The 17,619-nt window shown below is 38.2% G+C and overlaps 1 protein-coding gene across 5 annotated transcripts in view; it reads right to left on the bottom strand.

Moving 5' to 3' along the window:
- Positions 1 to 17,619, bottom strand: part of SYNE1 (spectrin repeat containing nuclear envelope protein 1) — a 662,466-nt gene that overhangs the window by 149,088 nt on the left and 495,759 nt on the right. For 3 of the 5 annotated variants that reach the window (XM_089694289.1, XM_089694286.1, XM_089694290.1), the window contains exons 91-95: positions 14,805 to 14,945; positions 8,224 to 8,391; positions 7,865 to 8,026; positions 4,986 to 5,180; positions 3,115 to 3,288 (exon numbers count right to left, since the gene is read on the bottom strand). In XM_089694289.1, coding sequence (XP_089550415.1) covers positions 3,115 to 3,288; positions 4,986 to 5,180; positions 7,865 to 8,026; positions 8,224 to 8,391; positions 14,805 to 14,945 — 840 coding nt within the window. The remainder of the gene's footprint in view (positions 1 to 3,114; positions 3,289 to 4,985; positions 5,181 to 7,864; positions 8,027 to 8,223; positions 8,392 to 14,804; positions 14,946 to 17,619) is intronic. The other 2 variants (XM_089694288.1, XM_089694287.1) reach the window with 2 other exon arrangements.

A 17,619-nucleotide genomic window follows, 5' to 3' on the forward strand; every position in this document is an offset into this window, starting at 1 on the left:
CTGCCTTGTTTTCTACAAATGAGCCATGTGCTATATGGATAAGCTTTTAGCTTCCAAGGTTTGTGAATGACTGAGTATATCTGCATAATCCTCTTTACAGATTGACCTGCATAAACACATCTTTACTGGGTATCCTTCTATGAACTGCTCCAGTAATGTGTAACTTCACATGAAGTTTTATTTATAGATGAATCCTAAATTACCTTATTCAGGAAATCACATAAAACAAGAACTGTAAACTGTAATTTTTTAATGTAGCAATTTTCTCAGCACAGAAATAAAAAAATTAGGTCTCATGCACACTGGGCTTGAAAAAAACCTCCACTTTTAGCCTATGGGTGAGATTTACTAACACTGCATGGCAGTCAATCAGCTTCTAACTTCAGCTTGTTAAATTAAGCTCTGCCAATAAAACCTGGAAGCTGATTGGTTTCTATACAGAGCAGCACCATGTTTGGCATTTTCCAGTTTTAGTAAATTTCCCCTATATGTCCATGCACACATAGGCTTTTACAGGTATATTAGAAGAGTAGTATTTACAGACTAAAAGTAAAAAAAACACTAAAGATGCCTTTAAGTGAGAAGCCGAAATACAGAAAAAAAAAAAAAGCTGGATGTGTCTAAATGCACCTAAATGCTAGATGTGTCCGGCTTTTGAGCAATAATGCATTCCATTGGCCAGAAAAAATTAATATCCATTCCATTCAAATGCTTAACACATCTAAACATGCCTAAACCAGTGTGCAATATGCAGCTTTTCCCTTATTATTTAAGCAGCTTTTGGTGTTCAGAGAGGCTAAACAGACGCCCTGTGTGCATAAAGCCTTAGAGAAGTATGGTCACAGGTTTTAGGGCCAAACTTGTCTTCTGGCTCACAGGAATGGTCTTAATGTTGCAGTTTTGTGACCCAGAATAAGCCAACCACAGACTAAAGCCCACTGTTGGATGAGTCACAGAGCCGCTCTCGACTCTGGAAGGAACCCAACATTATTGTGGGAGCCTGAGCCAGCCGCTCCTGCCCCCTCCCCAGCCCAGTGATCCAGTGAGCACTGGCAGGGCAGAGCAGAGAGCCAATGACAGACAGTCACCGCTCTTTGCTCACTGAAGACCTGAGTGATCAGTGGTCATATGATCGCTCAGTTCTTGGGCTTTGATGAGGTGGAGGAAAGCTGACACATTACAGCGATGCTGCAGTCATAGAGGTGAATATGGATGTTTGATTTTATTTTATTTTTCTTTTAACACAAACTTTGTGCATATTATAAAACCTAAGGAGCATATTTATAAAGCAGTGAATGTGATACTCACCAAACATTTACTGCATGTGACTCTTCCTGGGCAAGATGTTATCACATGAAGTTATTGATTCATCACCAGTGAATGGTTTTGTAAATGTCACATTCACTGCTTTATAAATATGCCCCTAAAGGCTAAATGTAGTACAAAAAAATGTGCACAATGGATATTAATTACAGTCAGTAGGACATGTACCTTGTGCTGGTGTCTCCGCTGTTAGCTGTTCATTCTCCATCCCCTCCACCTCCCACAATCTTCTGGTGCATCAGAGATAATAGAACTAAGGAAGCTGTGATACTCACTCATACTTGGCTATGCTTGTCCTTTCCAGCCAGCTCCTCCATTCATAGACAATGCTATGATCTATGAATAAAACATGATCTATGAAAGGAGAGGGCAGACCTTTCAATCATCTACCCAATCCTCCATTCATACCTCCATTTATACATCACGTTTAGGTCATAGAAGCAGTAGTATGCCTTCTATGAATGGAGGAGATGGGCAGAAAAGAGCTGGGCAATCTTGATGAGCTTCCTCAGTTCTATCAACTCCCACCACCCTGGACAATTACAGTGGCAGGGTGGGGTGGGGGGTGGGGGGAGAATAAGTAGAGGAAAATTTTAGCTAACAGAGGAGAAAGCTCAAAGAGTAATATCCATTGTGCTAATTTATTGTTTTACTTTGAGTACAGTTAGGCTTTAAGCAGATGATGTTTAGCGGAAAAAAAAATGTTATGTTATTTAAAATAAAATAACAAAATTTAATTAGCACTTTACTACATTTGGCATTGAAGCATAAAAAAGGCACCACTGCAGCATTACCCTACTCATCACTGCAGCTGCATGGTTTACAAGATTGCTTCATAAAGACCTGCCACACCACCTACATTTCCAATGAGTTTGACTATAGGTGCAGGGTATACCATATGTAGATAATATGGTTATTTTGCTTCTGGTGGAAGTGACGCAGAGCACCTCTTTAAACACTCCTTCTAATACCAAGAGACAGAAAGTGTTGTAGTTCCTGTAATGATGTAATTGGACTAATAACAGCATTTCCCACTCTCTCTATAAAAGGTTTGCCAAAAGAAAAAAATATAGTCTGTATGCTCCCTCCAATGTATATAAGCTATATTTATTTATTCTTTTATTTCAGGTACTTATATAGTGCTATCAATTTATGCAGTGCTTTACATATATATTGTACATTCACATCAGTCCCTAACCCTCAAGGAGTGTACAATCTAAGGTCCCTAACTTACATACACATACTAGGGCCAATTTAGACAGGTTCCAATTAACCTACCAGCATGTCTTTGGAGTGTGGGAGGAAACTGGAGTACTTGGAGGAAACTCACACAGGCATAGGAAGAACATGCAAACTCTAGGCAGGTGGTGCCCTGGTTGAGATTTGAACCAATGGCCCTTGTGCTGCCAGGTGGAAGTGCTAACCATTTAGCCACTGTGCCACCCTTTATAAATCCTGTATTATAATAATATTATTAATAATAATGTATTATTTTTATTATTATTATATAGCAACACTGAACGACATTTACACTGGGGGGGGCGGAGAGGTAGATAGATGGAGAAAGCTCACTGAGGTTGAGTTGAATGAGGCTTTACAGAAAATGAGGAATGCTCTATTTATTTTGTCAAATACAGGATAATTAATTATGCCTTCTATTACAATTCTGTAAAGTGTATAATGAACAAATATGCACATAAAGCAGATATGGAACCAGACCTGTGCAAGAATTTATTAACGTCTCTAAAAATATAGAGCTCTGAACCATGTTATATGTGTGACGCACTATACCTGGCAATCAATAAGTTGTGCCTCCATATCCATAGGCTCCTCAAAGGCACGCAATACATTGTCCAGAGTAGACCTGGCCCCCAGCAGCCAGTGATCAAGTTCATCTGCTTCACTGCGGTATCTCTGCAGAGCCTGTTCATGGCGTTGTTCTTCCAGCTGCTCACTCAGTTTTTCCTAATGACATAATTTGTTTAGCTTTTCTGTCATTGTTAAGGGGTGTGCTTAAAACATACATACTTTCCACTGTAGGAAATTAGCATCATCAATGTAATCATGCACAATATTCTTTTAACTCCCCTCCTCCACCCCACCCAAGTAAAATGTTGTTGGGAATATAATGATACCAACATTTTTTTAATTTATTTATAATAGCAGAAAGGCATGGTGATAAGGTTTGTTTGTACACTGTTCAGTAATAGGAATGCAGTATCTACTGTATAAACGCAATGCTTTTTAATATTTGTAAATTTAGTACTGTCATTTGATCTGATTAAGTGTTCCAGCAACTGAACTTTACAAAGTTTGTGTTTTGAACACATATTAACAGCTATTTCAGAGTTGCTGAATTATTGGCACGCTAGAAGCCTGAAAGTTGTACCTAACAAAAACCACTAAATGAGCAGAGAGGGAGACCAAAAAGACTAGGGGCTACTTTTTTAATAGCATACTACTTTAAAAAAAAACATTTAGAAAGCATAGCAATGTGCTTTACAAATGTGTTCTGCATTCTGCAGACTATACACCACAGTCCGATTTTTCTAAATAAGATGGACTGTACAGTTGATAGTGATATCTGTTCTCCATTATACAAGTAAATCAGCACAAAGGTTCAAATCTGGCAACAAAATGACAAAATGTGGAAGTGCAACTAAACTCAAAAATAAAAACGTAATCATTTGCAGTTTAGCAGCCCTACCAGATGTGGTTAGCTTTCTTACTATTAGGCCTTTTCCCTTTATTTTCACCTGGGGATCCTGCAAATAACACACTAACTCTCCCTTTGTGTTTACACTCACTTCTCTTCTGTATCTATGGGGGTGGTAGCCATGGTTGTCACACAAGCTGGACTTTAAATATGTCCTCCCTTTGTTCATCTTCGTTCATCACCATTACATGGTAGAATGATGGGACTAGTATCTCACACAGGCAAGATAAGAATATTGCTGTGCTTGTGTGTATAATGCATGATAATATGTCCAGAAGTAAAGCGCCAACACTTTGATGATTTCAGAACATTCTATGTCTATTACTTCTGTAATAATGGTTTGCACCAAGAAGTAAAACATGTTTCAATAAACTATTAAATCAATTACAATTTTTCACCTGTGCTGTTGAATTGTATAAGGTGATTGTAGCCTTATTAGTGCACTTGCAACAAGAACAATTGAGTACTGTTTGTAATACTTCTTTTATTTGCACTAACATCCAAATTTTCAGAACAAGCTTTCAGGGTGTACCCCCTTCTTCAAATGTACTGCTTGGACCTTGAGGAAGAGGGGAACACTGAAAACATTGAAAGCTTGTTCTGAAAATTTGGATGTTACTGCAAATAAATAAAGTATCACAGACAGTAATCAACTGGTGTTGATGAGTTGCATGAAATCTTTAAAATTTAATTTTGTAAATTATAAGGTTTTAATATATATATATATATTTAATATGGCAATTTTTATTTTCATCCATATATAACAATTTTACAGTAATACTATACAATACATGCTAGAATGCTTAGAAAAAAATGAAAATAGTGTAAAGACCTCTCCCCTAAGTATAAGCAACAGATTGCACATCAACAGTGTAAAAGCAATATTCAGTAATAGGTGTATATAGACAATGTTTTCTCATCTCAACAACTTGAATGCTGCATTTACCTCCAAGAGTTGCCGTTTTCCTGAGGCCTTCATTCTGATGGTGGCCATTCTCTCAGCCAAAACAGTCAGTGTTGATTGCAGAGCTAACTGATCAGCAGCTTCTGAATCAAGAGATTCAGATACTAGCTCATCTGCAAAGGAAGCTTGCAACTTGCTGATCTCTTCCTGTAACATTAAAATCTCATCCATAAGAGCCTGGAGAGAAATATATAAATATATTATATACCTCCATCTTACAATCTTTGGCATAAAAAAGAAAAAATTGCAGATCTCCTACTTAGAACAGTGCATGAAAGATCTGGCCATCCTCACTAAAACTGTGCAATCATCAGAAATGTTGTCATTATCTTGCTTAACATACAGGCATGCCATAGCCATTTTTAAGTTTATTGCACACATAATTAAATAATCATTTTAGGTCTGAAGGTTAGTTAAAACCCCAAATAGTATATATTTTCTGAACAAAAATAGTGGTATTTCCAGTGTTTTTTATGTATCAGTGCAAATCTTCATCAGGCACAAATGTTTTGACCACATTCCAGATTAATTCCATACAGAAAATAATGCTAAATGTTCTACTTTTGTTGACTGCACTGGAACGCACTGCACTGATTTAAACTAGGATCATTTGAATACATGGAAAACACTGTGCATTCCTTTTTGATGCAGATCAAAAATGTACTGGACTGCATCTGGTGTGAACCAGCCCTAATGGACATCAGGGGTCTATTAGACCCCTGATGTCTTCCCTGCACTCCAGTGAAGCCACTGGAGCACATCTACCAAATAACATCCATCTGAAAGGCAACAGTTGGCTTGCAACACACTGCTGCTGTAGCAGCTAGGAGTGTGTGTAAAAACCCCGCTTCTACTGACATATGGTATACATCAGTGGCAGACAAAGGGTTAATCCACAGACAAGAGAACTATTGGCAAATGTCAGCATAGAAATTTCCTAACAAGTCAGAATACACTTGCATGTGATAATATACACTTCTGAAGCTTGGAAGCTCCCATTCTAATTCTACACACTGAATGATCACTGTGAGGAATAGTCCATGAGTGCTCAATTTGTTGATTAGATTAACAGAATTTACCAACATATATATAGTGCAAAGACCCACCTAAATTATATATTTATATATCTTATCTGATAGATCATCTGACTACACAACTGTCATAAATTTTGTTCAAATTTTGTTTATCTTTTCTTTTGTGATACAAAATAGGTCTGTGTGCAGTTAGCATAACAAAACAGTTAAGCGGATCCTATTTTCTTTAATTAACAGAATAAACAGAATGTTGGTTTGTGGTTCCCAAGCGTTACTACTCTTTGTGGATTGCTGTAGAGTGAAGACCACTCGATTATTAAAAGTGAAATTACTAAATGTGCATTGAAATCTCAAACAATGACTCATTTAGCCACTTGCCTACTGGGCACTTTTACCCCCTTCCTGCCCAGGCCCAAATTTTCAACATTTTTATAATGTTTTTACACAAATAGAGCTTTCTTTTGGTGATATTTAATCTCCACTGGGGTATTTATTTTTTGTTAAACAAACAAAAAAAGACCAACAATTTTAAAAAAAAAAATGTTTTTCTTAGTTTCCGTACTAAAATTTTGTAAATAAGTGCTTCTTCTCCTTCACTGATGTGCGTTGATGAGGCTGCACGGATGGTCACTGATAGGCTGCACTGATAGGCAGTGCTGTGGGGGCACTGATGAGGCTGCACTGATATGCGGCGCTAATGGGCATTGATGGACATTGATAGATGGCACTGATGGGCACTGATAGGTGGCATGGACAGGCATCACTGACGGGCACTGACAGGCATCACTGAGGAGGCACTGATGGGCACTGAAAGCCAGCACATATGGGCACTGATAGCCAGCACAGATGGGCACTGAAAGCCTGCACATATGGACACTGAAAACCAACACAGATGGGTACTATTGGCCACACTGATGGGAATTGATGGGGCTACACTGATCATCGGGGCACTGATGATCAGTGTAGATGTCCCCCTGAGAAATGCAGCTTATTGGCTCTCTTCTCCTCTCTCAAGCGCTGTGAGCATGAGGAGAGGACTGCGGATAACCAGCATTTGCTATTTACACTGTGATCAGCTATGATTGGACACAGCTGGTCACATGGTAAAAGACAGCTCTGATTGGCCCTTTACTTGGACAAGTGATCAGCTGTGTCCAAAGGACACAGATATCACAGATCGTGCATGGCGCGTGCCCCAGGTGGCACACGGGGGATGTGGTTAAAATACACAATTTTTAACTGTCAAAAAGTGACCTTATCCTTTTACTTAGTGTAAGGGGTTTAAGAGTAAGGGTTGGGTTACAGTTAGTGTCTAAAAGTGATTGTAGCTGTATTAGTGTACTTGTTACAAAAACAGTTAAGTACTGTCCATGATACTTCATTTTTTAAATACTGCTTGAACCTTGAAGAAAGGGATACACCCCAAAAGCTTGTCCTGAAAACTTGGAGTTTAGTGTCTAAGAATAATAACTAAGTCTAGGTTTTAGGAATTAAGTGCTAGGCTACATTTTTGTGGTAAAAAGATAAAAATATTTTTTTAGGATTAGGTTAAAGTTATGGTTAGGATTTGGGATTACTTAGATGTTAAGGAACTCAATATGGGTTCATTCATTTTTAGGGCCCTGGTGCGGAAGGAGTTATGTTTTAAAGAAAACCTAATGGTTGGAATGGTGTGAATTCACACATGGGATCCTCTTTGTTTTCACAGCTAATTGACAAAGTAATTGTTCAGTGTTTCAGGTCAGGTTTACATCAGGATCAGGTCAACATTTCAGGGTACTGAAAAAAAAAGCACAAGTAATACAAGACATGAATACAACAGATTACCTGGTGTTCAGCCATCTGACTTTCAGGGGTCTTGCTGGGCTCCAAACTTTCATTTAATTTAACTTCAACAGCCTCCATTTTAGTGGAAATGGACTGAAGCGAATCTTGATATCTTTGCTGTCGTTCAAGAGCCTCATATAAAGTGCGTTGCTTTTCGCTAATCTAACAGACATATCAAGGCAGAATGTACACTATTATACAAAAATATTGTAGCACAGGTGATCATAGAATGCAACATCAACAATTTAAAACGAATACAATGGATTTGTAAAAAATTCTTTTAACATATTCTATCCCATGTTTTGCTTTTAATTCCATATACTGCATATATTTGGCTAAACATTAAGATAAAAACATACCACATTTTTCAGTGTCTCCCAGGAACGCTGTAGATCATCTAATTTGGCGTTAGCAGCTGTCTCTATTCCGGGATCATACAATTCTTGAGAAGAAGCTGTGTTGGGCTGGATCTTGGCAGCATCTGTCTGCAACTGTTCAGCAGATAAGGCCTGGTAATAAGCAATGTCCTAAGAGCATGAAGGATAACACAGTACTTTCAACAGAAAAGGTAACACAAGCATGCAAACTAATTCCTGTAACTGCAATACATGTTATCAGCTTGAATAAAAAAACTACACTTACACTTTACTGATATAAACACCTGCAACAATTCCAAAGAACTGATTTATAAAACCAGCTTAAAGTATTACTATATGTTTGTTTTGTTCTAAGCACTGGGCTTGATGTTTTATATATCTATCTATCTACCTATATATATATATATATTTTTTTTATTCTATTTTATTTTATTTGCTATAAAGCCCCTGATTTTGTATGCCCTACTGTATCTAACGGCTGTGGAGAGACAGCCTAGGGCAGATTTAGGAGGGGGTTAATTGTAGAAGGCAGGTACTTCCTCTTCAGACCGGTTTATTAAGCAGCTGGTCAGTGAGGCTGGTTGATGGCAGTTTTGCTGTTTGCAGTGAGGAGATCTGTATGCAGCCTGGAAGTCTCCATAGTCGGACCTTTACCTGGTGGGTAAGTTTGCCTCTAACGGGAATTTGGAAATATTCTGTGTGTTGTGGCTATAACACTGGAGACTGTGTATTGTACTGATGGGAAGATTTACCTGTCTTGCTTGAGCTGAATCTGAAGGCAAATTCTGTCACATTTATGTTTGCTGATAAATAAAATGGATTCTAAATTTACCGAACTGTCTGCCAAGAGCCTATTTACCCCTCTGATCCAGACAGGACCCGGAGGGAGACACAGAAAGAAATAAAATAAAGTTCTTTCTTCTAGGAGCTCTGGAGTCTGGCCAGGGAAAGAGTGAATGGATTCCCTGGCCACCACTATGCTACAGGTTTTGCACTTGGCTGAGGGCCCAGGTGCCTGAAGGTGGTGTGACTGTTGATGTGCTAGGAGTATTGCCACCGAGGTTAAATAATTGTGTTTGTGCTTGTAGAACCCACTGTGAGGCATGTGTTCAAAAATGAAAGTGGGTAAGGAAACTTCTGAAGTATAACCAATCCAAAGAACAAAAATTAAATACAGTATATTACAGCTGACCAATCCTTAGATGTGGTGACTGCAGTAGTTTAATTTTTTAGGCTAAGAATTTTTTCAACAAGTACAGAAAATACATGTTGATCATGTGAGCTAAACTAAAAGCACAAATAATTTTGCCTTCCTCCTACAACATACCAACCCCCCCAGCCCCATGCAAGAAAGATAAAAAGACAAAGACATATTTGAAGTTTAGCCTGGATGGCAACCATAGCTACCTCCATAGATACAGTGGAGTGAGAGATTGAGTGAGTGAGTGTAGCCACCCTAGGACAGGAACGTTGTTGTCCACAGGATTCAGGTAAAAAAAAAAGGCAATAAAGCCTGAAAATAAGAAGACTATTGTGGGTACCCCATCTAAGAACTGGTAAGCTGCCGATATATGAAATATTTTAGTTGGATTTAGATACACTTTAATTGGAAATTGGCCTGTCGACTTAAAGCAGAACTCTGGGCAGAATTTGTTTGCTCCTTTAAACAATTTCTCGGTGTTATAGTGTACAGTCTCCTTGCTAGTCAGAAATCCAGCCTTGTTTGCTCTTTGATGAGCCCTCTGTTCCCCTTACACCCTGTTCATCATGGTGGTGGCCACTGTGTCCTCTATCCCCCTGGCCACTGGTCTTGTACATTCCCCCCTGTAGTTCTAGTAAAATACCTGGTTACGTTATTATATAACAGCTCGTCGCAGAGGATGGAGGTGGATCTGAGCGTCTCAAACTCCCAGTCTAAACTGCCCACTGTGCAGCACAGATTGACATTGATCTATTCCAAACATACCCACAGTGCCTCCCATTCAGACTGTAGTTTTTAGTAATGCAAGCGGTGATGTGAATGGGCGGCACTGTGGGCGGGACTGTGGGCGTGTTTGGAATGGATCAGTGTCAATCTATGCTGCGCAGTAGGCGGATCAGACCAGGAGTCTGCACTGGCTGCAGTGGTGGGGCTGGAATCTAAGCTGGAGCAAACGCTTAGGGAGAGAGCTCCTCTGTCACTGTCAAATTGTCTTTATAGCACTTAATTTCACTGGCCTTGAGTTCCATCAGGTCTTTGGTGCGGGGAGCTGTGAGGAGAAGTGAGCTGGCAGTGGCAATGGACCTGTGGCCCTAGAGAGAAGCTAAAGGGCAGCAGATGTCTTCCTCTCATGGAGGCTAAAGCTCCTGCAAATGTCACCGAGGCAGGCTGCTCGCCCAACACATCGGAGCCTTCACACCGCTTGCTGCAGTGGATGGATCCCAGAGTCCCAGACTCCTGCTCTGATCCTCCCACTGTGCAGCATAGATTGACAGGCCAGGAGTCTTCTCCATTCCAAACAAGTCCACAGTCCTGCCCACAATGCTGCCCATTCAGACTCCATATCCCAGGGCATGAAGGGATTGTAGTCTAAAGAAGCCATAACTAACACTGACAGGAAGTGATGTCGCTGCTAGAGCCCGGGAATAGAGGAAGATTCTCTGCAAGGAGATGACATCACAGCTTTTTAAAACTGTGTGTTTTATGTATAGTGTGCATTTTTATTCAAAATCAAATTAAATTATCTATTTACACAGGACTATTCTGCAGTTTTTATCATCATCCCGAAGTTATTCTTTAACTCAGTGTTTCTGCCTCCCACATTTGCTTCAGATTTGCACCTGAGCTGCTTTGCTTTGCCTTGCTGTTTTGCCCTTATCGTTTCATGCTAAACATCTTAAATAATGCTCTGACATAGGTAAAGCCAGATACAGCCTTATGAATTATTTACTCTACAAGCTATTTTCTTAATTTTTTACTTTTCTATAGTAATTATAAATTATAATACCGAATGCTCTAAAGAAGAAGCTCTGAAGAAGTTTCTGACACAAACATAATTAACACATTATTTCATCATAAGATAATATATAAATTTATGGGATGCCACATGACACGTACAGATTCTGAGTGTGGAATATAAACTGGACCCAAGCACTAGAACATAATAGTAAAGAGGTTAGGAATTAAAAAAAGGGAGTATATAAAAGCATGATCGGTACAATGTTATTCCAAACAGGGCCAAAACTATAAAGAAAAATAATTTCCTAGACACCTTATATGACAACACAAAGTAAATTATATATATCTTCAGTCCACTGTGTAAGTGCCATAAGAATATGGATTTATGTACTATTCACAATGCTGTGACTTTGCTCCTAAACGGTACTGAGCAGATATCTCGTCCCCTGACAACATGATCCTTACTAAAAGCAATAACAGACACATGTGTACCAAACTAAAAGACCATGCCTCCTAAACATCACTAGCAGACATCTCTCTCTCCAACTTTCTAGATTGTAAGCTCGAAAGAGCAGGGCCCTCGATCCCCTCATGTTTTGCATTGTATTGGTATTGTTCTGTCACATGTTCTGTCACCCTTTGTAATGTACAGCGCTGAGCGAACTATTGGCGCTTTATAAATACTGTATAATAATAATAATAACTCCAACACCCTCACTTCTAAATAGGACCAAGTACATATCAACATCTCAAACTCCAAGACTTCCACTCCTAAACAGAACCAAGTACATATCAATGTCTCCAACTTCAAGACCCTCACTCCTAAACAGGACCAAGTACATATCATCGTCTCCAACTCCAAGGCCCTCACATCTAAGCAACAGTGAGTAGACATTTGTGTCTCCATATCCAAGCCCCTCACTCATAAAAGCAAAGAGTAGACAGTTCTGTCTCCAGCTCTAAGGCCCAAACAGAACTGAGTGGACACCTCTGTCTCCAACCCCAAGCCCCTCATTCCTAAATAGCATTGGCAATGAAACCTTTGATTCCAAAACCAAGTTTCTCATTCCTAAACAGCATTTTGCAGACACCTCTGTCTTCAACTCCAAATTCCTCATTCCTTCAATAAAAGTATTGTGCAAGCCCCAGTGTCCTCTACTACAAACCACAAATATGTATCCAAACTCCATGATGTAGATACTCCTTTTATAACCTGCAAATGTATTTACCAATACAAAATCCCAAGGAATGTCACACATCTAGTATCAGACTCCAAAAAACACTGATTTATGGTAAAAGCCACTTCCACCTAAGATCCTGCAGTACCATGTTTATGTAAATCTGTACTATGGGATAACATTAGGAATTATATGGGGAGGCCAGGATGGTGGCTGCAGGGAAACAGGAATATACCAGTATTAAAGAGTATATAAACCCAGCATTTCATATTTCTGATATGTGCCTGATGTACCATTTACTTATATGAAAAGATATCTTGTTCTCTTTGTATTGCTTCCTTTGTTTGCAATCCCTGGTAATCCTGCCAGTCCCTCTGCTTTCCTATTAAAAACTGACCATACTAGGCATAACAGCACAACATGGTCAGTTCTCTTGCTGTGCTGGTAACTCGGCCTGCTCTCCTCCAATGATTAGACTTGCCCTGACACGCCCGGCCTGCACAACCATTCACTGGGAAGACCACTGTGCTGCTGTTTGCCTACCTCAGCTCTGTATGCAACTGAGGGTTAATGATCACTTATAAAAAAGGAAAAAGAGGTATTTATAATTTTTTTTATATCTGTACACAAATATTTTACCGTTCATTTCTATTTTAAACTGAATGGGTTGTTTTACAAGGTGAGGGTTTACATACACTTTAGACAGATGACTAGTGCAAAGAATGTTACTTAATATGTTCTGTAGTGGTCATAAAATGTTAAAAACCAACATTATCAATCAATGGATAAAGAAGAGACAGGCTAGAACTTCAGTGAAATATGAAAGCTGTATGTAGCCCTGTCGGTGTGATTTGCTTTCATTTCATTCTCCTGAGATACCAGGACAAAGAATGGGGACGGATCTCAATAAAATTGAAATATTTGCTCAGCATGAAAAATTTGACAATAACCTTTTCCCAATTACAAATTACCCATTTTGCTGCTGTATGTGCCTGTACTGGGGAGGTATTGATAATTGCTGATAAATTTTATATGCCACCATACCAACCAACTACTCTACCAGCATTTTTCTCTTGCATCCCAGTCATTTGTTCGGCACATGTTAATGTACAAATATTGACAGGATAATTGGAAAGCAGTGGTGTTATGTTGGATTGGCTTTTGAATTTTAGCTTTATTATTCTGTGTCCTTCTATAGGACAGTACCTATACCTTCACCAGTCTAGCAAACTTCTAAAGTACACCACACTAAGCCTGATATACAAAACTAATTTTGTTTCCTAGTTCCGCCAATATCTCTTCTCCCTAAACATCATGCAAATGGTGGAGAATGCTTGACTATAGATGGATAAACCACTGAACAGAAAACAGAAAATCAACAAATACAACAAGACAAAACATTTATTTCACAGTGAAGTGCAACACTCAGCTTTCTGTACCTAGTTTAAATATGGCTTTCAATAATTAATATTTATTGTGCTAACATATAATTTTGAAGGGCATATACAAATAATAATTATTAGCTGTATAGTATAGCCCCAACATATGGTATTTCACCCTGTAATATAGGATCTACCTATTATTTTGCAGCTTTCACATATAGCATGTTTTAAAGGGGATTTCTTTTGTAGAAAACAGGCTATAGGTGTTTCACAATGATTTGTGTAGTCCCCAGTGCACAAATTGTAATATGATTGAAAGGAATGAACTACATTTATAGCAGTCAGTCTGGTTAACTGGTATGACTGTCCTTATGCAAAAAGCTAAAACTTGATGTATTACAACTATGTTATTAATTAAATGCCATTGCTGCTGTGAAATATTTTGAAATGATTACAATTTGTACTTCAGGACCTTTTTATCTCTGGATCTTGATACTTTTTATTAGGTGTTGCTCCAATGAACATTAAAGTGAACCTAAAATTTTCTAAAATTGAAAACAGTGTTGAAGCACAACACATTGTTAATCCTGCAAGTACCTGTGTTAGTCTTCAAATAACTACCCTAAATGGAAGGCTGTACATGGAGTCTTGACTAATGCCCATGTCAAGCCCTGCTTCCTGTAGTGTTTCAGCCCACTCCAATCAATGCAGTGGATAGTACCATTTTGTTACCAATCCAAGTTGGACCAGGAAGGCAGAAGAGTTTAATCTTGACTTGGGAAGAATTCAAAGTCCCATTTACAGCTAGAGCCAGGTTCCAAAGGGCACCATAGGGACCCAATCATTGATTTAAACACTAGCACACGTACTTGCTGACAATACAAGGTGTCTTTTCTTTAGCATATCTGTTACTTTAGATACGGTAGGGTCAGGTCAAGGATATTTAAAACTACCAGTCTTTTTTGGCCTTAATTATCCGTTTGCGCACTCTTTATTGTACAAGAAGGTACAGAGAACAGAGTGTTGCCTTTAATTAGGTAGGGGGAAAATACAGCAAAGTGATACCTGATTAACAGAAGCATCTGTATTAGCCACAGGTGAAGGTGAACGACAGGCCGGTGGAGAGGAAATCTCACTGTTGGTACCCTCCTCCCCTGATTCCTCAGTGACAGGTGATAGAAGAGTGTGACAGCGACCAGCGGTCATCTGCCATTAAAGATCATCAGAAGAACCCCAGAAGGCAGCAAGTAGAATAGAGAAAGTCAGAGACAAGTGCACACACAAATCAACAAACATCAAAAGACAACTAATCAGCATAAGTGTATTCACCTAAGAAATATGTTATTTGAAACTGACATAAAAAACATAATTATTTCACAATAAGCATACTGTACATATTGAGCTGCCAGAGCAGTTATAATAATAAATATGGGGACAGATGCCATATGGAAAACTGATTGCAAGTAAGAATGCTTATAAAGTAAACTTTAATGTATTTTAAACTATTTGAAGACTTGGACCTATCAATACTTTTATAAAATACTAACAAAAGTAAGACACAAAAAAAGGTTTTGTTATTGCCTTCTATCGAAACCGTGAGGCAGGTGATTCCAAAATAACTATTATGCCTAAAAAGCACAACACCCAAATTATTAAAACAGTTTAGTCATACTTTTCAGAGGCTAATAGATTTTTTTCTATGTAAGGTTGTCCTATCTACTGTGTGAGCTTAAGGCCTCATGCACACTGGGTGTTTTTACAGTGGCTGTTTCTGGCAATTTTTTCTACAACCAGTAAACTCCCCAGCATGATATCCTATATGTCCATGCACAAATAGGCTTTAATCAACTTTTTGGCAGGGGTGTTTTCTGTCTGGGAAAAAAAAACAGAACTAGTGGGTTTTAAGAGGAGTTTTTTAGCTGTAAAAACTCTCTAACGCTGATAAAAGCTGAAAAACACTGATAAAAGATGAAGATATTAAAAAAATTATTTATTGAGTTTGAGCGTTTTTGAGCCTCAAGCTTTTTTGGGAGAATAGTTTTGCTAAAAACACAAACACTGAAAAACACTAAAATACATTGAAATAAGCTAAAGCAAAAAAAGAAAAGTGAAAAAACTCGTGTTTTTAATGCGCAATTCTACAGCTAATGATACTGGCGTTTTTATAATGTGCAGTGTGCAAGAGGCCTAATGCTATTGCTGGCACTGAAAAACGGTCAATCATTGGTGCAAAAAGGATTTACAATATGTTTAGTTAATCAATAGCTGAATCTAACAGAGTGGCAGTTATCAATTCTATAGATAGGGGATTTGACTGACACTTCTCTGTCAGAAAGAGAATACAAGTGAATATCAACATCTAGTCCTGCATTATTATAATAATTTTAAATGGTAGAATTGGATTCTTATGAATATCCAATCTTGGTCACTCTTCTTGGCTGCTTCTCTTTAATAATATGTCCCACAGCAGACCTACATAACGTTTAATCGTTCCTTCACAATGCAAAATCCAAAATGTAATCTTCACAGCTTTCGCGATTTCGATATAATTGCTGAATTACATGAAAGAATGTGCACTTTGTTCATTTAGAACAGCAGTTTATGTGGAGCATATACAGTGTGGGGTTGATATACTAAAGGCAAATAGGCTGTGCACCACAAGTGCACTCCAAGTACACTTGGAAGTGCAGTTGCTCTAGATCTAAGGGGAACATGCGAGGAAAATAAAAAAAACGCATTTTTGCTTGCACATGATTGGATGAAAGAAATCAGCAGAGCTTCTCCTCATTTCAGAGTTTACCCTTGGATATAAAGCAGCTGCACTTGCAGTGCACAGTATAGTTACCTTTAGTAAATCAACCTCCATGTGTCTAGGAGCAAAAGCTCTTAATTTTAAAATTATGACAAAAACAGATTCAAAGCTCAATTTAAAATAATTAGTTAGCGGTAAAATTTTCCACCCAATTCAGTGGCATTGGTAACATAATTAACACAATACACATAGCAGTGGTGTGCTGTAACCCTTGGCATCTAATTCAAAATATTCTTTATCATGTATAGAGCGGGCAAATGGATTAAGAAAGATTTTTGATTGCCCCCCCAGATAACAGCACACCATTGATATACACACCATTATAGGCATAGCTGAATAACTATAAAACGAATAAAAATGAAAACAAGAACATTTCTAAATAAGGACAATGGTCTATTAATGGTGGATTAAAAGTATTATTATACACATTAACCTTAAAAGATTACTTTATGTGTCTCCTACAGGCCTTTAAAAATAAAAATAATGAAATGTGTAAAAATGATTATATACAGTATATACAAAAAAACTTACTACTACAACTTCTACTTAAGTCATTTTATATCTGTGCAATGATTATCTGTGCAAACAGGTTAAGATTGAACTTTTTTTTTTTTTTTTTTGGGCCATTGCAGTTGCTTGTTTTGTAATGCTATACCCCTTATTGGTATGGTCATGTTAATATTTCATAGGAAAACTGGATAATAATAATGTGAGATACAAGATCGTGTGCATTTTTAACAATGTAACCTGTCACCACAAGGTGTCCTTCCTACCAGTTCTCTTCTGCAAGATGTCTCTGTTGCCTAGCAATATATTTCCTACATCAGCCCTCCATTTTATACTGCATTACAAATTTCATTAGCTACATTTCTGTATGCAAATCTAAGAAAATGATGATATTGAAAGTTGCTGCAATGAATAGGGATCGTTAAATAGGAAATTAGAAAGTGATACTAGGGAGTGAATGAATTCAGGGATAGCTGTACACAGAATGTTCACAGTCACATGCCTTGGCCAGTAAACAAATAGCATGCAGGAAGGATGTGGTACACTAACAAAGGAAACAAT

This window comes from Staurois parvus, unplaced genomic scaffold (genome assembly GCF_062004578.1).
Source record: "Staurois parvus isolate SC_StPar_1 unplaced genomic scaffold, SC_StPar_1.0 ptg000657l, whole genome shotgun sequence".
NCBI classification, from domain to species: Eukaryota; Metazoa; Chordata; class Amphibia; order Anura; family Ranidae; genus Staurois; species Staurois parvus.